Source organism: Protopterus annectens, chromosome 9.part0 (assembly GCF_019279795.1).
Source record: "Protopterus annectens isolate FY-2018-M chromosome 9.part0, PAN1.0, whole genome shotgun sequence".
Taxonomy (NCBI): domain Eukaryota; kingdom Metazoa; phylum Chordata; order Ceratodontiformes; family Protopteridae; genus Protopterus; species Protopterus annectens.
The window spans coordinates 1939589876-1939608925 of record NC_056743.1 but is presented as its reverse complement, the minus strand read 5'-3'; the positions used below and the strand labels follow the sequence as shown (position 1 = coordinate 1939608925).

Below are 19050 nucleotides of genomic sequence, written 5' to 3'. Positions count from 1 at the left end.
TCAGTCATACTGCAGAATGTACAGAGAGAAGGGACTCAGAACTTGGCAAGAAGAAACGGTTTAAAAATTCTGAAAGCACTGTGCATAATAGGATATGCAACTAGCAGATATATCTTTCCGACTTTGAGCAAGGTGCTGTGAGAATCAGTCTAGATCACATAAGTAGGGTGATACACAAAAACAGCAAAGAATGTACTATACAAACTGACGTGGGTTTGAGAAGCAGCGTGATAAACCTTAGCAAAGAAGCATAAACCGTAGAGAATTCAGATTATACAGCAGACGAGAAGGAGCAAACAGTATAGACAATGCAGTCAGTTATGGCAAAAAACAAAAACACTTGATTCAAGTGCAGCAGACAAGGATTATGGTGGTGCAGACAAGAAGGAGGCTATGCACATTGAGAGCACACAGTAGGTGTTGGGGGGGGTAACCCTGCAAGCCTCTAGAATGATCTTCAGGGCAACAGAGTAGAGATGGCAACTAAAAATGTACTAATACTGTCTGCATTAAACATACCAACCTCTTCCAGTTTTAACTTTTGGGATAATTATCCAACATCTTCTGCACTGATTACTCTCAAACACTCTAAATTAACTGATAATTCATAATTGGAGGGGGACTGTTACTGCAAGAGAAAGGTCATAGCCTGATATACAGCCAAACTCTTCCACTGTCCAAGAAGGCCATTACCCCCACCACTGCTCATTTTGTCCCCTGGAACTTTATTATGAGTGGGCCATCTTAGTAAAATTTGTACTTCTTAAAAAATGTTGACATAATCTAAGATTACGGATTATAGATAATTGGATTGTGTACAGTCACAGTGTACTGTTGTTTCTATAATTTTTGAAATCCTGAAAAATGTATCCTTTGATGGTGTAAAGGTATTTCTCAGACACAAGAGTAGACATGCTCTTTGACAGAAGTATTCTCTTAATGAATATGCATGCACAGTTAATACTTTTGTATAAGAAGTTTCTGGAAAGATTAGACACTGATGATGTCATAATAAGGTCATTGTATCGTACCCTAGGCCACAGCGCAGATGGAAGAGCGTCTCTGGGACTTCATAACATCAAACGCACCAGAGAATGTGCTGCCTTTAGCGGATGGTGTACTCAGTTTTATCCACCACCAGATCATTGAATTAGCTCGGGACTGCCTCGATAAGTCCCGTGACGGAGTCATCACCACCATTTACTTCTGTGAGCTACAGGAGAACCTGGAAAAGCTATTGCAAGATGTAAGTAAAGTGCAGTTGTTGGCCAGGAAGACAAAACTATTTTGTGTAGTTACTGAGAGGAATCTATTGTTATGCCCTACAAACTGAAGCAGTACAGAAACCCTTTGTTTTAAAAACTGTTCTTTCTATGTTGTAAAGTGTGTATCTAAATTCTGCTAAACCTAAATTCTGCCTCTTGAAAGCAGAAATATTCCCAGATGTCAAGAAATGTATTAATACTAACAAAAATACTACATCAGTGTTTATAGTGCTGAAAAATTAGTATTTTCTGTTTCCATAAACTGCATTTTGAATAAAGTCAGGAAGCTGTACTCATGCTTAGCATCATCGTTTCATCCCAGAGAGGACGCCCAAACCACAGTACAAACGAAGAGCCTTCCATCTTGAGAAAGGGAATTATTCTTACTACTACTGAATTAGTACAGTGGCTTCAGTGTGCCAGTTTGTAAGGCAATGCTGTGGGCGGGGCATTAGGAAAGGGAAAACAATAGAGTTCACTGCTCTGTAGCACATAGTTATCTTCCTGTACTCATTTAACTGACGGCGTTCACACTCTCACCTTCCAGCTGCCTCTGCTGATTCATTCATTCATTCACTGACCAGTAATGAGCCAGTCCTATACCAGCGCTCAGTGGTTTCAAGGCAGAGAAGTTGCCACCCCCATAGTGCCTTTTTTATGCGGTGTTCCAAAGACCAAATTACCACCATAACAGCTACAAAGAAATGCAATTTGAGGGTCATGCTGCTCAACGCTAGAAGTCTAAATCTCAAAATGCACTCGCTCGAAGCACTCCTTAAAATGGAGAACGTCGACATTTGTGCTGTAACAGAGACCTGGTTCAAGGCAGCAGAAAGCACCCCTACAATACTAGGCTGTAACTCTTCTCTTTCCACACCTTTCGGCCCCAGACCTTGGACCAAAGCTCCAAAGGCAGTGGTGTTTCCATATTCATAAAGGATGCATACACCTCCAGACTGGAACGCATCGGAGATACTTCAGGTGCAGCTAACATTGGGTAAGACAACGATTCAGGTAGTGCCCTGCCATAGGTCCCCAACCATGTCTCAAACTCTCACTCCACATTCCTAAGCACCCTGGAGAATATTTGGGTCCACCCTAACACTCTCATACTGGGCGACTTCAACTACCCCTCCATTAACTGGGAAAACTACTCATGTACCAATATACTTGCCCAACGTTTCCTGGAATTCATTAATTCCAATGCTGTGGACCAGCTCGTTCTTACCTCCACTAGAGGTAGCAGCATCTTTGACCTGGTCATTACTAACATGGGCGACCGCTGCTGTACACCAACAGTCAACTCCTCCCTGGTTAGATCCGACCACAAACTAATCACCTTGGAAATCCACATCCCTTACACCCACCCCACCACCCCCACAAAGGTAACCACCATGAAAAACTTCTCCAAAGCTAACTTTGGGCTCCTAAAAACAGAGGTGGCTAACTTCACAGCACCCATGCAAATGGAGAATAGTTGCATGACTGCCAACTCACACACCAATGCACTGTACAAACACGTACAGAAATGCATGGATCTCGCCATACCCAATAGAACCAAGACGCTCTCCTCCCAAAAAAGGAAGTCAATCTGGTGGTCCCCTACCATAAACAAACTCTACAACATAAGGAGGAAACTGATGCGGAATAAGGTGAAGTCCCAAGACTGGAAAAACTCCCTTATCAGCCTCAACAAAAAGTTGAGATCCCTCATCAAATCCTCTAAAGTTAGTTATGAAAACAGAATTGCAGCAGATAGTAAAGACAACCACAAGGCCTTCTATAGTTATGTAAAGAATCACCATGGCAATACCCAGATTTGCTCTGAGCTACTGCACAATGGTACCTTTTATACCGAGCCAACAGATATTGCCAATATACTGGCCAACAGATTCAGTGGCAACCTTACCCCTTCCTTCCCTCCAAAGGACCAGTCACAATACCAATAAATTGCCAGACACCCAGTATTACTGATGCACAGGTTACAACAGCATTGTCCAAGGTCAAGAATACAGCTTCTATGGGACATGACAATATCCCTGGCTGTGTTCTACATGAACTACAGAGTGAACTGGCACCTCACCTGTGTGCCCTGTTCAATCATAGCCTCATGTCGAGCTTTGTCCCTACCGAATGATGCACTGCTACAGTCATCCCTCTCCACAAAGGAGGAGCGACTACAGACCCTGGGAATTATTGCCCCATTAGCCTGACGAGTCTGATATGCAAAGTTATGGAACGCATCATCATGGACCTAATAAACAGGGATATAGGGAATCTCCATACAATGGATCCTTCACAGTTTGGTTGTATGAAGAGTAGATCATGCCTGCTCAACTTGGTTGACTTCTTTGAGTCAGTCACCAGAGCTGTGGATGAAGCCAAGGTGGTTCATATAGCCTACCTCGATCTGGCCAAGGCCTTTGATACCATTCCCCACTCAGGAATCATAGAAAAATTCACTAAGCTAGGCATCACCCCCTATATCACTAGGTGGGTTGCAAACTGGCTCACAGATAGAATCCACAGTGTGAAAGCAGCTGACTCCAAGTCAGACTGCCGACCAGTCATGAGTGGAGTCCCACAGGGTTCAGTCCTGGGTCCTCTCCTGTTTGATAGCTACTTCTCTGACGTCTAGGCAAACACAAAGGGACTCTGGCTGACAAAGTTTGCAGACGATTGCAAGTTGGGAGCTATTATTAACTCTCCAAGTGATGTTGACATCCTACAGAAAAACCTCACTGAGACCAACGACTGGTGTCAGCACCATGGCCTTAAGCTCAATGCCAAAAAATGTGTCATCATCCCCTTTGGGAAAAACCCAGTTCCCATGAATTACCACATCAATGGTAGTCCACTGAACACAGAAGGCGTTAAAAGAGATCTGGGAAAACAGGTTAACAGCAACCTCTCTTTTGGCCACCACATTGCTACTGTGGTCAGAAAGTCATTCTACGTGGCACATCTCATTACCAAGGGTTTTGCATCCAGGAAGAAAGAGGTCATTGTCTCCCTCTACTCTTCCCTCATTAGGCCAGTCATTGAGTACGATGCCCCATTTGGCATATACTTCACTAGACACCTGTAACAACTGGAGAAGCCGCAAAAGTACCTCACAAAGAAGATTCTAGGCCTTAAACACTTGTATTATATGGACAGAGTAAAAAAAAATCTAACAATTCTCTGTCTCATATCGCCTACTTAGAGGCGATCTCTGCTTGACTTACAAAGCCATGTCTGACGCAGCTGTGTTAGAAATGTTGCATCTAAAGAAATTCCAATCCCTCTGCACCACATGCTCCAGAGACCTTAGCCTCATTACCACAATCAACAGAATGTGCTGGGGGGGGGTCAGGTTCATAACCCAGAGACTGCCTATGCTATTGAATAAACTTCCCATACATGTCAAACAGAGCACCTCACTAGCCCTCTTCAAGAGAAATCTTGATGAGTGGATGGGAAACACTTATGAACCTATGAACCTATGTTAGAATGTTGTAGTGTGACAGCCAGTACTGTTGTATACAGCAAAACATTCCCTTGTGAAAGCAACAAGCATAAGTTAACAGGTGTCAGAGAACTACAGGAAGCCAGAAGTGATGGCTACATCAGAAATCGAGACTAGTACACAGTTAGGCACTACAGTCCTAAATGTGGGGGTGCCTGAGAATATGAGAGCAAAAAGTCATAATGTGAAATAATAAAACCTGCAAGCCATTGGCACATATTTATTCCTTGTTTGGAATTATTTGGTTCGTGGAGAGAGTTCTTACAACACTTCCTAGTCTAGTTAAGCTAAAGGTTGGTAAAGTAATTAGCATATTCTGCTCATGATGTCTGTGGGCATACTTATCTGCTTGAAACTTTAGCACATTGCCAGAACTTCTTATGAAATCCCTTCTTAAATGTTGGTGCACAAGCATCTTCAGGAGTGAGTGCCTTACTTAAAACTGATATTTTTATAGGCTTTTGACTTGACTGGCCCATGTTTCTCTTTGGACATGATATAGTCATGGGAGGCCGTTATCCAGACAGCCATTAAGATTTTTCTGTTTTTAAAAGAAGTAAGTCATTAAGACTTCAAGTCAAAAAGTGTGGTGTACCATTCTACCCAGTAACTGACAAGGGTACATTTCTGCCACATGTCACTCTACCAGCTTAGTAAACTCACAGACAATAATATTACTGCTAGTTAAAAGTGACTGATTAGCCAATGGATATCAGCTGAAGCAGTTGTGTTACTGCTTTTTTTCAGGATACAGTGCTGATGGGAGCAGAGAAAGTTGCCAGCTGATAGGCCAATATCATGTTTATTTTCTCAAGTACAGAACTGTCATTTGATATTCAGAAAAGAAAAAAATGAGAAAACCTTAAGAAAAAATATAACAGTTATAACCAGTTACTTTTTCCATTATTGACTGTTTTGATTCCACTGACTTAAACACAGGGTTGCATTTTGATGTATAAGTGATTAGGGCATGCTGCTGAACTAACAGATGCACCTTAAAAATGCTGGTTTTGCTGGAGAAATGTGTGCCTTATTACTTATAGTGTTTTTAAGGGGTCTTGAGTTTAGCCATTGACATAAGGCAGAAAGGTTATTTAACACTGTGCTACTAAAGTATTTAGCAAAGAATACTTTTTCTGTCACTAGTGCTTCATCATGTCTAAGTGTGCAACATCTTTTGTTGACACAATTTCTGCAGTTTTAAGACTATTAACTGTAGCTCATGTAGCTAGTGCACTCCAGTGAAAGGAGAATCTTCCTTGTAACTGTGGTTAGACAGCTGCTGAATTATCATTTTAATGAAGGTCAGTTCACCATAAACTGATGAGAACTGAATGAGTCCCTAGCACTGAGGGTGAAATGAGGGTTTCTACTGTACTGTTTTCATATCACTCAGACATCTAGGCCTACCATTTATTAAAGAACAGGTCTTACGTACAGCAAGTGATGTCCTCTAGTAACTGTGTTTAATTCTTCTTCTAGGCTTATGAACGATCAGAAAGCACAGAGATGGCCTTTGTTGTCCAACTTGTCAAACAGCTACTAATTATCATCGCTCGACCCGCTAGACTCTTAGAGTGCCTGGTATGTTGAACAAGGAAAATGTGCCTTTGGGGAAAAAACTAAACAAATTTATAGAACAAGGAAGATATATCTGTGAATATGCTCCTAGAAATGTGGTCTCCATCCAGATAGCCACATACATTGACATTTGTAAAATGTGTATGCACGTAAAAACTGACAGATATCAGCACATGTGAACCCACATAAAACAAATGCACATTCACACACACACACACTTGCATGCACAGATGTACAGAGAACAAAACAAACAAACTAATCTAGGTCTGTGCACAGAAACAGCTAAATCTATGTGAAATTTTTGCCATTTCTTTTGTTTTTTAAAATCCACCAAAAATGGCTAAACAACTTCAAAGAACAAAGTAAAAGTGAAAAAGCAGCAAACCAAAGACCAGGAAGGAACTTGACCACAAAACGTATAAGCTTTCGTTCGTTTAATAAAACACCACAAACTTTATCAGAATAAATACAAAAACTTGAACCCACCCTTTAAATACTTGTCATGTGCAAAAAAATCATCCAATGACAAAATGCTTCAAATAAATTATTTAAATAGCCATTGTGATGTCAGGAAAATTTAAAAATACACTACAACATTTTTTAACATTGCATATGTATAAAAACATAAAAATGTATGTATATAATAGTCAGCAATAACAAAGTACAACACAGTGTTTTATCAAATAAAGCCCATTTTGTGAACAGCTTGGCTAACTACATCAAAGCCTTTGTAACCGAAGAAAGCACGATGTTAATAGTTTAATTTAGTCCTGGAGGGTAGTCTGCTCTTAAAGCGATCTGCCATTTAATTTTGCTACATTCTAATAAGGCTTTGAAATTATCCACCAAACGACCACAAACTACTTTATCTAAGACAAAAAAATGTAAATTTCTTAAAATTGTTACGTAATAAAACATGTCGTGCCAGTGCATTATTCCTGTCTTTCTTTCTCACTGCCGACACATGTTCATAAATCCTTCTACTTAGTGACCTGATGGTCTTGCCAACATAAAAACTGGTACAAGAATTGCATATTGTGAGATAAACAATATCCACAGAATCACATGTAAAGCTGTCCTTTGCCTAAATAACTTTCTTAAAATGTTTCAACTCAACGAAACTTGAATTGGCTATGTATCTACATTGCCTGCAATGACCACAAGCAAAGTCCCAACTGGGTCTTTGGCCCTATTGTGTGAGGTCTTAGAAGGTACTTTCAAGTATACTTCTTATGTTACATAACTTTTTATAAGTGAACAAAGGTTCATTACCCAGGACTTTATCTCTCAATATTGCCTTTATCTCGCTTTATTTGATGAAACACTGAGTAGTAGTTTGTTATTATTGACTATTATATACATACATTTTTATGTTTTTATACATATGCACTGTTAAAAAATTTTGTAGTGTATTTTTAAATTTTCATGACATCACAATGGCTATTTAAATAATTTATTTGAAGTATTTTGTCATTGGATGATTTTTTGCACATGACAATTATTTGTGGTTTTAATTAAGGATGGTTTCAAGTTTTTGTATTTATTCTGATGAAGTTCGTTGTGTTTTATTAAACAAACCAAAGTTTATAAGATTTGTGGTCTGGTTCCTTCCTGGTCTTTGGTTTGCTGCTTTTTAAACTTTTTCTTTTGTGTTTTTCTTTTCTTTTGTTAGAAAATTAGATTTTTATATAAACAAGGAAAACAATACTTGCACAAGATGCAGACATGTAAGCTATACTTATCACAGTGGTTCATGTGAAGTGCAGGAAAGAAAGAATTCCAGGGTCTAGGGTTCAGTCTAGACATCTGGTTGCTGGCTTTGCAGATTCTGTCATTTTGGTTTGTATCTGCATGAGTTTTTTCCCTCTAATCTGATCATGCTGGTTAAATTAGCTACACTAAATTGTCTGTATCTGTATATGTGTGTGTGTGTGTGTGTGTGTGTGTGTGTGTGTGTGTGTGTGTGTGTGTGTGTGTGTGTGTGTGTGTGTGTGTGTGTGTGTGTGTCCGTATTTTTTATTAAAGGCAGCAGAAACATTAGTCTTAGAAAAAACAATGCACTTTATTGTACAAAAATATTAATAAGTTTTGGTTTAGTTATTTCTAAACAGAAGTCTCAAAGTCTCAATGCTTTACAAAGGATTACAACAAATATCTTCAATACAACCCATTGCATTTGAGATATAATGGGATATAGTTTGTGTCTGAGCATTTCAGTAAGTCTCTCTCCTTTCTTCTCTCTCTCTCTCTCTCTCCCTATAACTGGGATAATCTCCAGCCTCATTCTGGTGCATTTTTCCAGGTCTTCATTCACTTTGATGTCACTTTTCCAGAGTCATTGTTCCAAGCATCAAAGCCCACTCCCATAGGGTTACTTTATTCTCCTTTTTACATAGCATTAATTGTTTTATTTAGCAAACCTGCAAAGTATCTCCCTGGTTTTAAGGCAGCATTATACTTTTAAATGACAGCAACACGGTTCTAACTAATACGTTAAAAGTTTCTCTCTGTTCTTAAAGAAACATTTTATATGTTTAAAGGAAACACTTCTTAGTTACAGCTGTAGTTCTTTTTACACACTTTATAGACAAATATAGCACTATACTTGCAATGTACTATATTCATATTCATTTGAATGCTTTATTTGCTGGGGTCTTCCAATATGTGCTACAACTGACCCCCCTCCAACTTGAAACTATTGGTTTTATGCCATTGGATGGCTTGTATACAGTCAGTAGTCTATCTGCATTGTTGTAGGTTAAATTACAGTGGTATCATACACTGAAGCTGAGTAGTTATAGTGAAAGGGCTCACCAACGAGCTTGGTGTTAACATCTTGCTGTTTATGGAATCATTTGAGGGGCGAATGGTCAATTATTAATATGAAATCTGTGCCCACTAAATAGTATTTTAGGTTAGAGAGGGCCCATTTTATCAGTAAACACTTCCTCTCAGTCATGGAGTATTTGAGTATTTTGTTCCCACTTTACTTATCTTGTAGTTTAAGTAACATGCACCATAGTCTTCCTCATCTCAGAGCTGTGACAGCACCACTCTCAGGCCCATCTCTAATGCATCCATATTCATAAAAAAATGGATTTACCATAATCCAGGGATGCTACCTCAAGTTCTGTGCATAATGCCTCCTCTTAATGCTAAAAGGCTTTATCCACTTCTGTTGTTCATTTTTTATGTCCTTTCATTTCACTGTTGCAGTATTCATTACAATAGGGATCCCCTGCCAAGGGTGGCTCAATGTCTGGCTAGCATATCAAAGCCTTTAGGTTGCGTTAAGGTATGCCGTACACCACACGTGTGCTCCTCATGTAGAGCATAAAGGTGGCATCCGGACTTACCATCCTCAGAACTTCACCACCAGTCCGAACACCATCTCTTGATCAATGGTCTGAATGCCCATTCTGTTGCTGGTTTGCCAAGCCATTGCAGATACAGGAAGTGCCCAGTGGGGTTTTTGTATCTTATCTTTCTTTTTATTTTTTTGTTGCTTGTAGGGTTTCATGTCATCCAAGAAGGGTAAATACAAGTGTGGGAGACAAATTCCCCATAAAGACCATCATGAGCAATGCTTATTTTGCCTTGGTGCTTCCCACGACCATATGACCTGTTCAATTTGTCAGGCCTTTGCTCCCAAGACCCTCCATAGTAGGCTTTCTTCTTTGGCTTTGCATCTGGAGAAGCAACGTCTTAAGCTCTTAGTTGAAGACACAGTGGAACTTTCCCCTCTGAGGGGTAGCCATCCATGAAGAAAAAGGCCAAGAAATCAAGGCCAGATTCTTTAGCTGCACAGCCTCTACCAGACATCTCACCCAAGGCAAGTGAAAGCCCAGAGGTTCACCCGGCTTCATCATTGGATATTTCGGCCATGACTGCTTTGGAGGCCGGCAGAGATCTGACCTTAGGCATGTCCTTGGAGGCCTTGCAGATGTCCACATCAGATGTTCAGGGGGAACCGTGGCTGATTAATTCCGAGGGGCTTAGAGGTGTTCCTCACATTTTGGTCAGAAGAAGTCCCTACTACAATTATTGAATGCTGTCCATGCTAGGAGCCTTCTACATTTCATAAGGTGGACATCTTCATAAGGTGGACATCTCCTTAAAGAAAAACCAGAAAACTAAGCATATTACTCCAGCTCCTAAGGACCCACAGAGTGAATGGCAGAATTTCACTTGGGGGTTGTTTAACATCCTCGTGGAGTTTTTGTTCCAGCTCCCCCTTGGTCCTCTACTCCCCTTAAAAGACCCAGGGAGCAGGATTCCTCTGAGGAGGAGGAGGATTCAGATGAAGAATCCCTTGCTTATTCATCTCAGATTCCCTGTCCTTTGGATTAAGGGTCTGACCAAGGGGACTCTAATAGTCCTTGATACTCCTTTTGAGGACATTTCTTTTGGGGACACAGTCTCTAGAATAATGTTTTTTTTTTAAATGGGATTGTGAAAAGGTATTATAAGCTCCTGCAGATGGATTCTCTCAGACTTTCTGCTGTCCCTCGTGTTTTGGCTGCCTTGTTAGATGCCTTTTCTAATGCTTCTTAGGCTCCTGACTCAGCCCCTTGCCCCCAAGAAACTTGATAGGTTCTGTATGGTGTCATGGGACTGTAAATTTCTTTACAAGTGACCTTCTGACCCCTTAGTGGTGTTTGTGGCTTCTGACAAGCCATCTCAAGTGCTACCTTCTCCTAAGTTACTACCGTCTGATAAATATAGCAGAACCATGGAAAGGCTGAGGAAAAATGTTTATACCTCTGCTACTTTAGCTTTCAGTCAATTATCAGACCCATATGTCCAGGTGAATTCACTTCATAATCTCAAAATACTGAAACATCGAATTTTGGTATCTCAAAACTATGAAACCGAATCCACAAAACACCAAAACTACAAAACCCTGAGCCCAAAACCGCAAAATTCAAAACACCGAACAAACCGTATACACTACACCATACATACACCACAACACCCACAACACAACATAAACAAACAAAAACTACACAGATACACAACTCATACACACATAAGCAGGGGGGGCAAGTCACCCTGCACACCCCCCTACTTATATATACTAACTCCGAGATCGCACAAACAGGAAACAAAAGCAAACTCACACACACATTCTCCAGTCCCTCACACACACATCAAACATATCAGCAGACTCAAACACACTCTAACTCCCACTCAAATCCCTTACAAAACACTCACTTACCTAGCAAAACACCTAGATCCACACATGGCACCGCGCACCATAAACACACAATCCCGGACATTACATATCGTAAAGCCATAACCACGAATTTGAGATATTCAAATTCACGATTATGAACTTTCTATATTTTAAACATTCGGATTTATAGTCTCGAGATATTGAAATTCGACATTTCAGTATTTCAAGATTATAAATGGCTCCCATCCAGATACATGTTGGCTTTTCTTTCCCAGGCCTATCAGGTAATTTCTGGTCTTCCAGACTCTGAGGGTAAAAGTTCTGCCCTTTCCCTGTTAGAGACTTCCTCCCAGGTGGCTCATCATTCCATTAAGTGTAGTTATGATGCAGCAGATGCTTCTTCTAGGGCTACTGCTTTTGGGTCAGTGATGAGGAGGTATTCTTGGCTTTGGCTTAACCTTTGCCTGATGATATTAAGGCTAAGTTGATGGATGCTCCTGTGGATAATAAACACTTGTTTGGCAAAGATGCTGCCACTTTAAGTCTCTTCAGGATAAGGGCAAGGCTTTACAGGAGCTTAAACATGTTTTTGTTTCTCCTGTACCTAGGTTTCAGTGAAATTACTCCAATAAGCCAGCCTTTGTTTGTAGACAGTCTCACCCTCCCCCAAGGGCAATAAAGGAGGGAAGCGGGCTTCTACTGCTAATGCTACTCAGACGTCTGTGCCCCAGAAGTCTCCTTGTCTTGATAAACCAGGTGCTGTCTGACTATCCTATTCTTCCCAGCCACAGTCCTCTTTCTCTTCATCTTTCTCTATCTTTCCCTGTTTGGTTAAAGATTACTGAGGACTCCTGGGTTCTGTCCATTATCCAGCAAGGGTATTTCATGGTATGAAAATCTCTACCCCCTTTCATGGGAATTCCTCATTCCCCTCAGAAACAGCTGTCCTTCTTCCCAGGGATGCTTCGGGATCTCTTGACTCAGTGTACTATTCAAGAAATTCCAGTTTCCCAAAGGGGGGGGGGGGTTACTCCAGAATGTTCATTGTACCCAGGAAAGAGGGTAATTGGAGACCAGTTTTAGACCTCTCTCATCTAAATGCATTTCTGAAGGTTCCCTGTTTTCGAATGTTGTCCCTTCAGACTTTGTTCCCTCTTTTATTCCTCAGGCTTATATGGTGTCTCTGGATCTGAAGGATGCTTATCTCCATATCCCAATTCATCCTCTTGTCAGGAAGATTTTAGGTTTCTCTGTTGCTTCCTGGCATTTTCATTTCTCTGCTTTGCTGTTTGGTCTTTCTACTGCCCCAAGGGTATTCACCAGTTGCCTCGCTCCTATGATTGCTTTTTGCAGGCTAAGGGGGATCCAAGTCTCTCCCCTACTTGGACAACGTCCCGTTCCAGGCAAACCTTCCAGAGACTTTGTGCAAAATGTTCATTTTGCAAACTCCCTTCTGCAGAGCCTGGGGTTCACTCTAAATTTCAAAAAGTCCTTCCTGACTCCTCCTCAGGATCATGTCTGCATGGGGTGCAGGATCCAGACTGTTCCTATGCTGGCATCCATGCCTCTTCCCAAGGCCCCAAATCTCATTTCCTTTTTCAGTTCATTCTTCCTCTGACCTCAGTAACAGCAAGGGAATTTCTGAGAGCTCTGGGGTTCATGGCTTCAGCTTTCTCATCCCCTTGATTTTTTAGTTCCACTTCTTCCATGTCTCAAGCAGGAACTTCAGTGGTAGATTCAGCAGTTGACTCTCATTCCACACCTCCCTTTTCATCTACCTCTTCCCTCTCAGGAGCTGTTCACAGATGCCTCAGATGTGGGATGAGAAGTAGCTTACAGCTCCCTAAAGGTGCAGGGAGTCTTTTTGTCTCATCAACAGAAAGACCACATCAATATCAAGGAGATGAGAGCTCTTCTGCTGGCTCTTCAGGCCTTTCATCCTCTTTTCTCCCCAGAACCTCTCAGGATGTTTACAGACAATACCACAGTGATATGGTATGTAAGCAAATGGGTGGACAAGGTCTTATCCTCTTTTGACAGTTGACAGTGCTAGTGTGGGAAGTAACTGTCCAGTATCAAGTGACTCCTCAGGCACTGTACATTCCTTCAGGTCAAAACATTGTGAAAGACTCTCTGAGCAGGTCCATAACTCAGTCCCACAAATGGATGCTTCATAAAGATGTGTTTCTGGGCATTGTCCACCAGTTAGGTACTTCTCAAATAGATCTTTCTGCCTCCCCTTTGAGCAGACAACTTCCTCTATTTTGTAAACAAAAAAGATGATGATAGTTCCAACAAACACAATTTATTGTTAGCGCTTTCGTCTACTGCAATCAGTAAACTTCTTCAGACATCTACCATTCATTCACACAAGTTTAAATAGCATATGTAACCTTGACATCAATTCTTGACATCCTTGAAGCTGCATTCCACATAAAATTCATTTGTCAATCCAAATGTTATAAATGTATTTAAAATATGAGATAAAAAATTCAGTGTTCAGTGTAAATTTAAAAATATACATACAGTCACACACAAAACATTTATTATCTGTCTAGTGATTTTAACTTTAGTACACATTTCAAGGGACTGTATTCATTTAGACCCGGGGAATCTTGGGCATTCAGTCTAAGTTGCCACAATAATTCTCTCTCCTCTAAACTTAATGGCCAAGCCCCCCCCCTAACATCTTGTTGTACTTGATCAGTTACTATATGCTGTTTTTTGTGATCGAGGTACTCCATTACATGTCTAGCCAGGGCATTAGTATGATTGGCTTTAGATATACTATGATCAGGGTACTCCATAACATGTCTAGCCAGGGCATTAGTATGATTGGCTTTAGATATACTATGATCAGGGTACTTCATAACATGTCTAGCCAGGGCATTAGTATGACTGGCTTTAGATATACTATGACCAGGGTATTCCATAGCATGTCTAGCTAGGGCATTAGTATGATTGGCTTTAGATATACTATGACCAGGGTATTCCATAGCATGTCTAGCTAGGGCATTAGTATGATTGGCTTTAGATATACTATGATCAGGGTACTCCATAACATGTCTAGCCAGGGCATTAGTATGATTGGCTTTAGATATACTATGATCAGGGTACTCCATAACATGTCTAGCCAGGGCATTAGTATGATTGGCTTTAGATATACTATGATCAGGGTACTCCATAACATGTCTAGCCAGGGCATTAGTATGATTGGCTTTAGATATACTATGATCAGGGTACTCCATAACATGTCTAGCCAGGGCATTAGTATGATTGGCTTTAGATATTCTATGATCAGGTTACTTCGTAGTATGTCTAGCCAGGGCATTAGTATGATTGGGTTTAGATATACTATACTGGTGTTCATAAATACGTTGTTTTACACAACGTTCTGTTTTTCCTATATAGAAACTTGGGCATACTTGGCATTGAGCCAAATACACCATGCCTTTTGTTTCACATGTGTATTTCCCATTGATGTTAAAAAGCTTGCCACCTATTTTCAATTTTGTTGTAACATCTATATATTTACAATAGTGGCAGTGCCCACATTTTTTCATGCCCCTATTTGGTATGTAAGATGCCAAGTATGTCCAAGTTTCTATTTATGAAAAATGGAACACTGTGTAAAACAACGTATTTATGAACACCAGTATAGTATATTTAAAGCCAATCATACTAATGCCCTGGCTAGACATGTAATGGAGTACCCCGATCACAAATTCCGGTACATAGTAATTCATCAAGTACAACAAGATGTTGGGGGGAGCTTGGCCATAAAGGTTTGAGGAGAGAGAATTATTGTGGCAACTTAGACTGACTGCCCAAGCTTCCCCGGGTCTAAATGAATACAGTTCCTTGAAATGTGTACTAAAGTTAAAATCACTAGGCAGATAATAAATGTCTTGTGTGTGACTGTATGTATATTTTTAAATTAACACTGAACACTGAATTTTTTATCTCATATTTTAAATGCATTTATAACATTTGCATTGACAAGTGAATTTTATGTGGTATGCAGCTTTAAGAATGTCAGGAAGTGATGTCATGGTTAAATATGTTATTTAAACTTGTGTGAATGAATGGTAGATGTCTGAAGAAGTTTACTGATTGTAGTAGATGAAAGCGCTAAGAATAAATTGTGTTTGTTGGAACTATCATCATCTTTTTTTTCTTGTTGTTTTCTGAAGTTTGTTTTATTTGGTTAGTTTCAGTTGTTTTTGTAAGATGAATGAAGAAGTTCCAGCATCTGCATCACTATTTTCACAAAATGGACTTAGTGACCCTTTAAACAACAACAATGGTTCTGTTGCTGAGTTGACTGCTCTTATTCAACTGACAGGGAGAGTGGATGATTTAATGAAGAAATTACATGCTGCAACATTTATGGAGCATCCTGTTCTAACAACTGGTGCAAGGGCTGAACAGTCACGCCATGTGGATTTAACTTATGGTTCTGTTTCTGCAGCTCTACACAGCATGCATTCCAGGTATTTGCCACCATTGAATGGGAGGCTTTTGACTGTTAATAATAGCGAAAGTACTGTGAATATACAGAATCGAAATGAGAATTAATGGTCAAACAACTGCTGGAAATGGCAGTGATAACACGGTGATTCCGTTGTTAACTGAATGGTTAAGCATTCCATTTTACTTTGAACAGTAATAATGGGAGTGTTTTACCACATACTAGCTTGGATAACAATAGAAGTGGGCGAGATAAAATTGTGTTCAACTTAAAAGTGTTTGACGAAAAACTTTTTAAACTTAGGAAACTGAAGCTTGAACTTGCATACTTCAAGGAATGTATTCAAAGAAGGCATATACCAAAAGGCCTTAGGCAATGGAAATTCCCTACAGACTTAGTGAAGAATTCACCTTTCCATCTGGAATTATTACAGTTATTTGACACACAGGGCTGTGAGTTCCTCGAGTTGCTCATCAAACAGTATGAGGGACAGATTGTTGTGCTGAGAAATGATTTAACAACATTAGAAAATGACATCAAAAGAGAGGAGAATTTTCCTAGGTACAAGTGTGAATTTACCCGGATTTTTACCAGCATTGACAGTACTTTGGAGAAATTACGGGAAGTTAAAATGAAAAAAATTATTAAGACACCAACAGGACTATGATAATGGGATGGCCTATCCACCCCCCCCCGGGACCCCAGAATGGATATAACAGTGAAAATATGCATTTGGGTGACCGACATGATCGAACTCTGAGACGGATATAAAAGAGGAGATTGAAGAGACTCACGTTCGGAGTGGAGCACCAGCACCCATGAGGCGTAGTGACCATCTTAGAGACCAGCAGAGGAATGTCAACCAACCAGGTGACCAGGCTTTTCAGAGGGGCAGGATAAATGGACAAGTGCAACAAGGAGGCACAACAACCAGACAACGCAGAGGAAACAGAATCAGAGACGGAGTTAGTTGTAGATATGCAACATGATGATGGAAGGAACGAACCCTCAGAGAGAATAGCACCTACGATTTTGATGAATTCTACTGGGGATTTTAAGATTTACAACTATTCTTCTTTTGATGTTCCAAGGGAATTGATTGATATCTTAGCAAAAGGACGATCTCTTGTACCCACTATATGGGCGGATCTGCCTAGGACTTTATTGGACTTGCAAATTTTTTTGCATAAGTTAAATTTGACTGTTTTGTTGGGCAACAACGGTTATACTGAACAAGACTGTAGAGTGAGCAGTATTTTTAATTCACCATTACAAACCACCCTAAGCCTTTTTGAAAAAATATGTGAGATGGATATCAGGGCAGCTTTAAATAAGCCAATGCATCCCCTGACTAGATCAAATATCACAGATAGTGACAGAGAAGCTTTAGAACTTTTGAAGTTGAAGTTTTGAAGTAAGAGTAATGAAACCAGATAAGGGGGGGTGGGTTGATTTTTATGGATGATGATGATTATAAGAATAGAGTAAAAAACATACTGGAAACCGAAGCTTATATTGGTGCGTATAAGAATGAAGTAAATATAGCTTACCAGAGAGTTAAAACAACAATAAATGATTTATTTCTGGAAGCTACTATTGATATTGACATATTTAATTATTTAAATATGACAGCACCTAGGTATCCAGTTATGTTTGGAGCACCAAAGATACATAAAGATCTAAGTAACCCACCCCTCTGACCCATTGTGGATGGGAGGGGGTCATTGACCTATGCATGTGCTAAGCCTGTAGACACCAAACTTAAAAAATATCTGAATGGGGAATAGCAAATATGTTCCGATTCATGAACTTTTTGGAAGCTATTAATAATTTAGAGTTTGTTGAAACCTATAATTTTCTTACTATTGACGTTTGTGATCTTTATACAGTCATACCCCAGGAATTGGGTATCTCTTGGACTAGGGACTTTTTATTTAAGAAAGGGGTAGAGTCTGAGGAAATTGATTTGATCGAATGCTCGTTGGAAATCGTTCTTTCCAACAACTTTATTTTGTTCGACAACCGGTTCTATCTCCAAAAAACTGGTGTTGCAATGGGCTCACCATGTGGAGGCAGTTTTGCCAATTGTGTCATGGCTCATTGGGAGCATGAATTACTGTTTCCAAACCACATGTTTAAAGAAACGGTCCATTGGTACTCATGATACCTGGATAAAATTTTTGTCATCATTAAAGGTGACGAGAGGGTGGCAGATGAATTTGTCAATGAAATTACTACATTAACAAACTTTTTACAATTTACATCCTCATTTAATATGTTCTCCATCCCCTATCTTGATGTGAGACTAGCCAAGGACAAAGTCAATGGTAGATATATTGCTAACATCTATAGAAAGCCAATATATTCGAACAGCTTCCTACATTATAGCAGTTCTCACCCCAACCATCAGAAAAGATCTGTGATAAAGGGGCAAATAGTTAGAGCTGCTAGAATGGTGACTTTGGATGATGATTATTATCAAGAATGTGAACTTTTAAAACAGATGTTTATTAAGAGGGCATATCCAACAACATTGGTGGATGGTGCCATTAAGGAAGTCACCAGAAAAAGGGAAGCAGGGCATTTTGTTGCAATACTGAACCAGGGCACTGTAAATGTTAGACATCAAATATCAGGTGTGTCAGCACTGGATGCCACTATAGGACATATGTCCAATACTGGCTATAATTTGGGCTTCATTACCCCATTTTCAAATTATGCCAGGACACTTAGGAATATTTTGACTAAAAATTGGGCTTTAATAAATGGAGATATTGGAATTAATCAGAAACTGGGTGATACACCTAGAATTATTTTCAAACGGGGCTTGAGTTTGAAAAATCTGCTAGAGTCCAGAAGAAAATCTTGCATAGCAAACAGGGGTATGAAAAAATGTGGGCACTGCCATTATTGTAAATATATAGAAGTTACAACAAAATTTAAAATAGGGGGCAAGATTTTTAACATCAATGGGAAATACACATGTGAAACAAAAGGCATGGTATATTTGGCTCAATGCCAAGTATGCCCAAGTTTCTATATAGGAAAA

The 19050-nt window shown here is 39.9% G+C and overlaps 1 protein-coding gene across 1 annotated transcript in view; it reads left to right on the top strand.

Annotated features, from left to right (window-relative positions):
• Positions 1-19050, top strand: part of MAST1 (microtubule associated serine/threonine kinase 1) — a 1222161-nt gene that overhangs the window by 599257 nt on the left and 603854 nt on the right. The window contains exons 7-8 of the mRNA XM_044084747.1: positions 1037-1246; positions 6256-6357. Coding sequence (XP_043940682.1) covers positions 1037-1246; positions 6256-6357 — 312 coding nt within the window. The remainder of the gene's footprint in view (positions 1-1036; positions 1247-6255; positions 6358-19050) is intronic.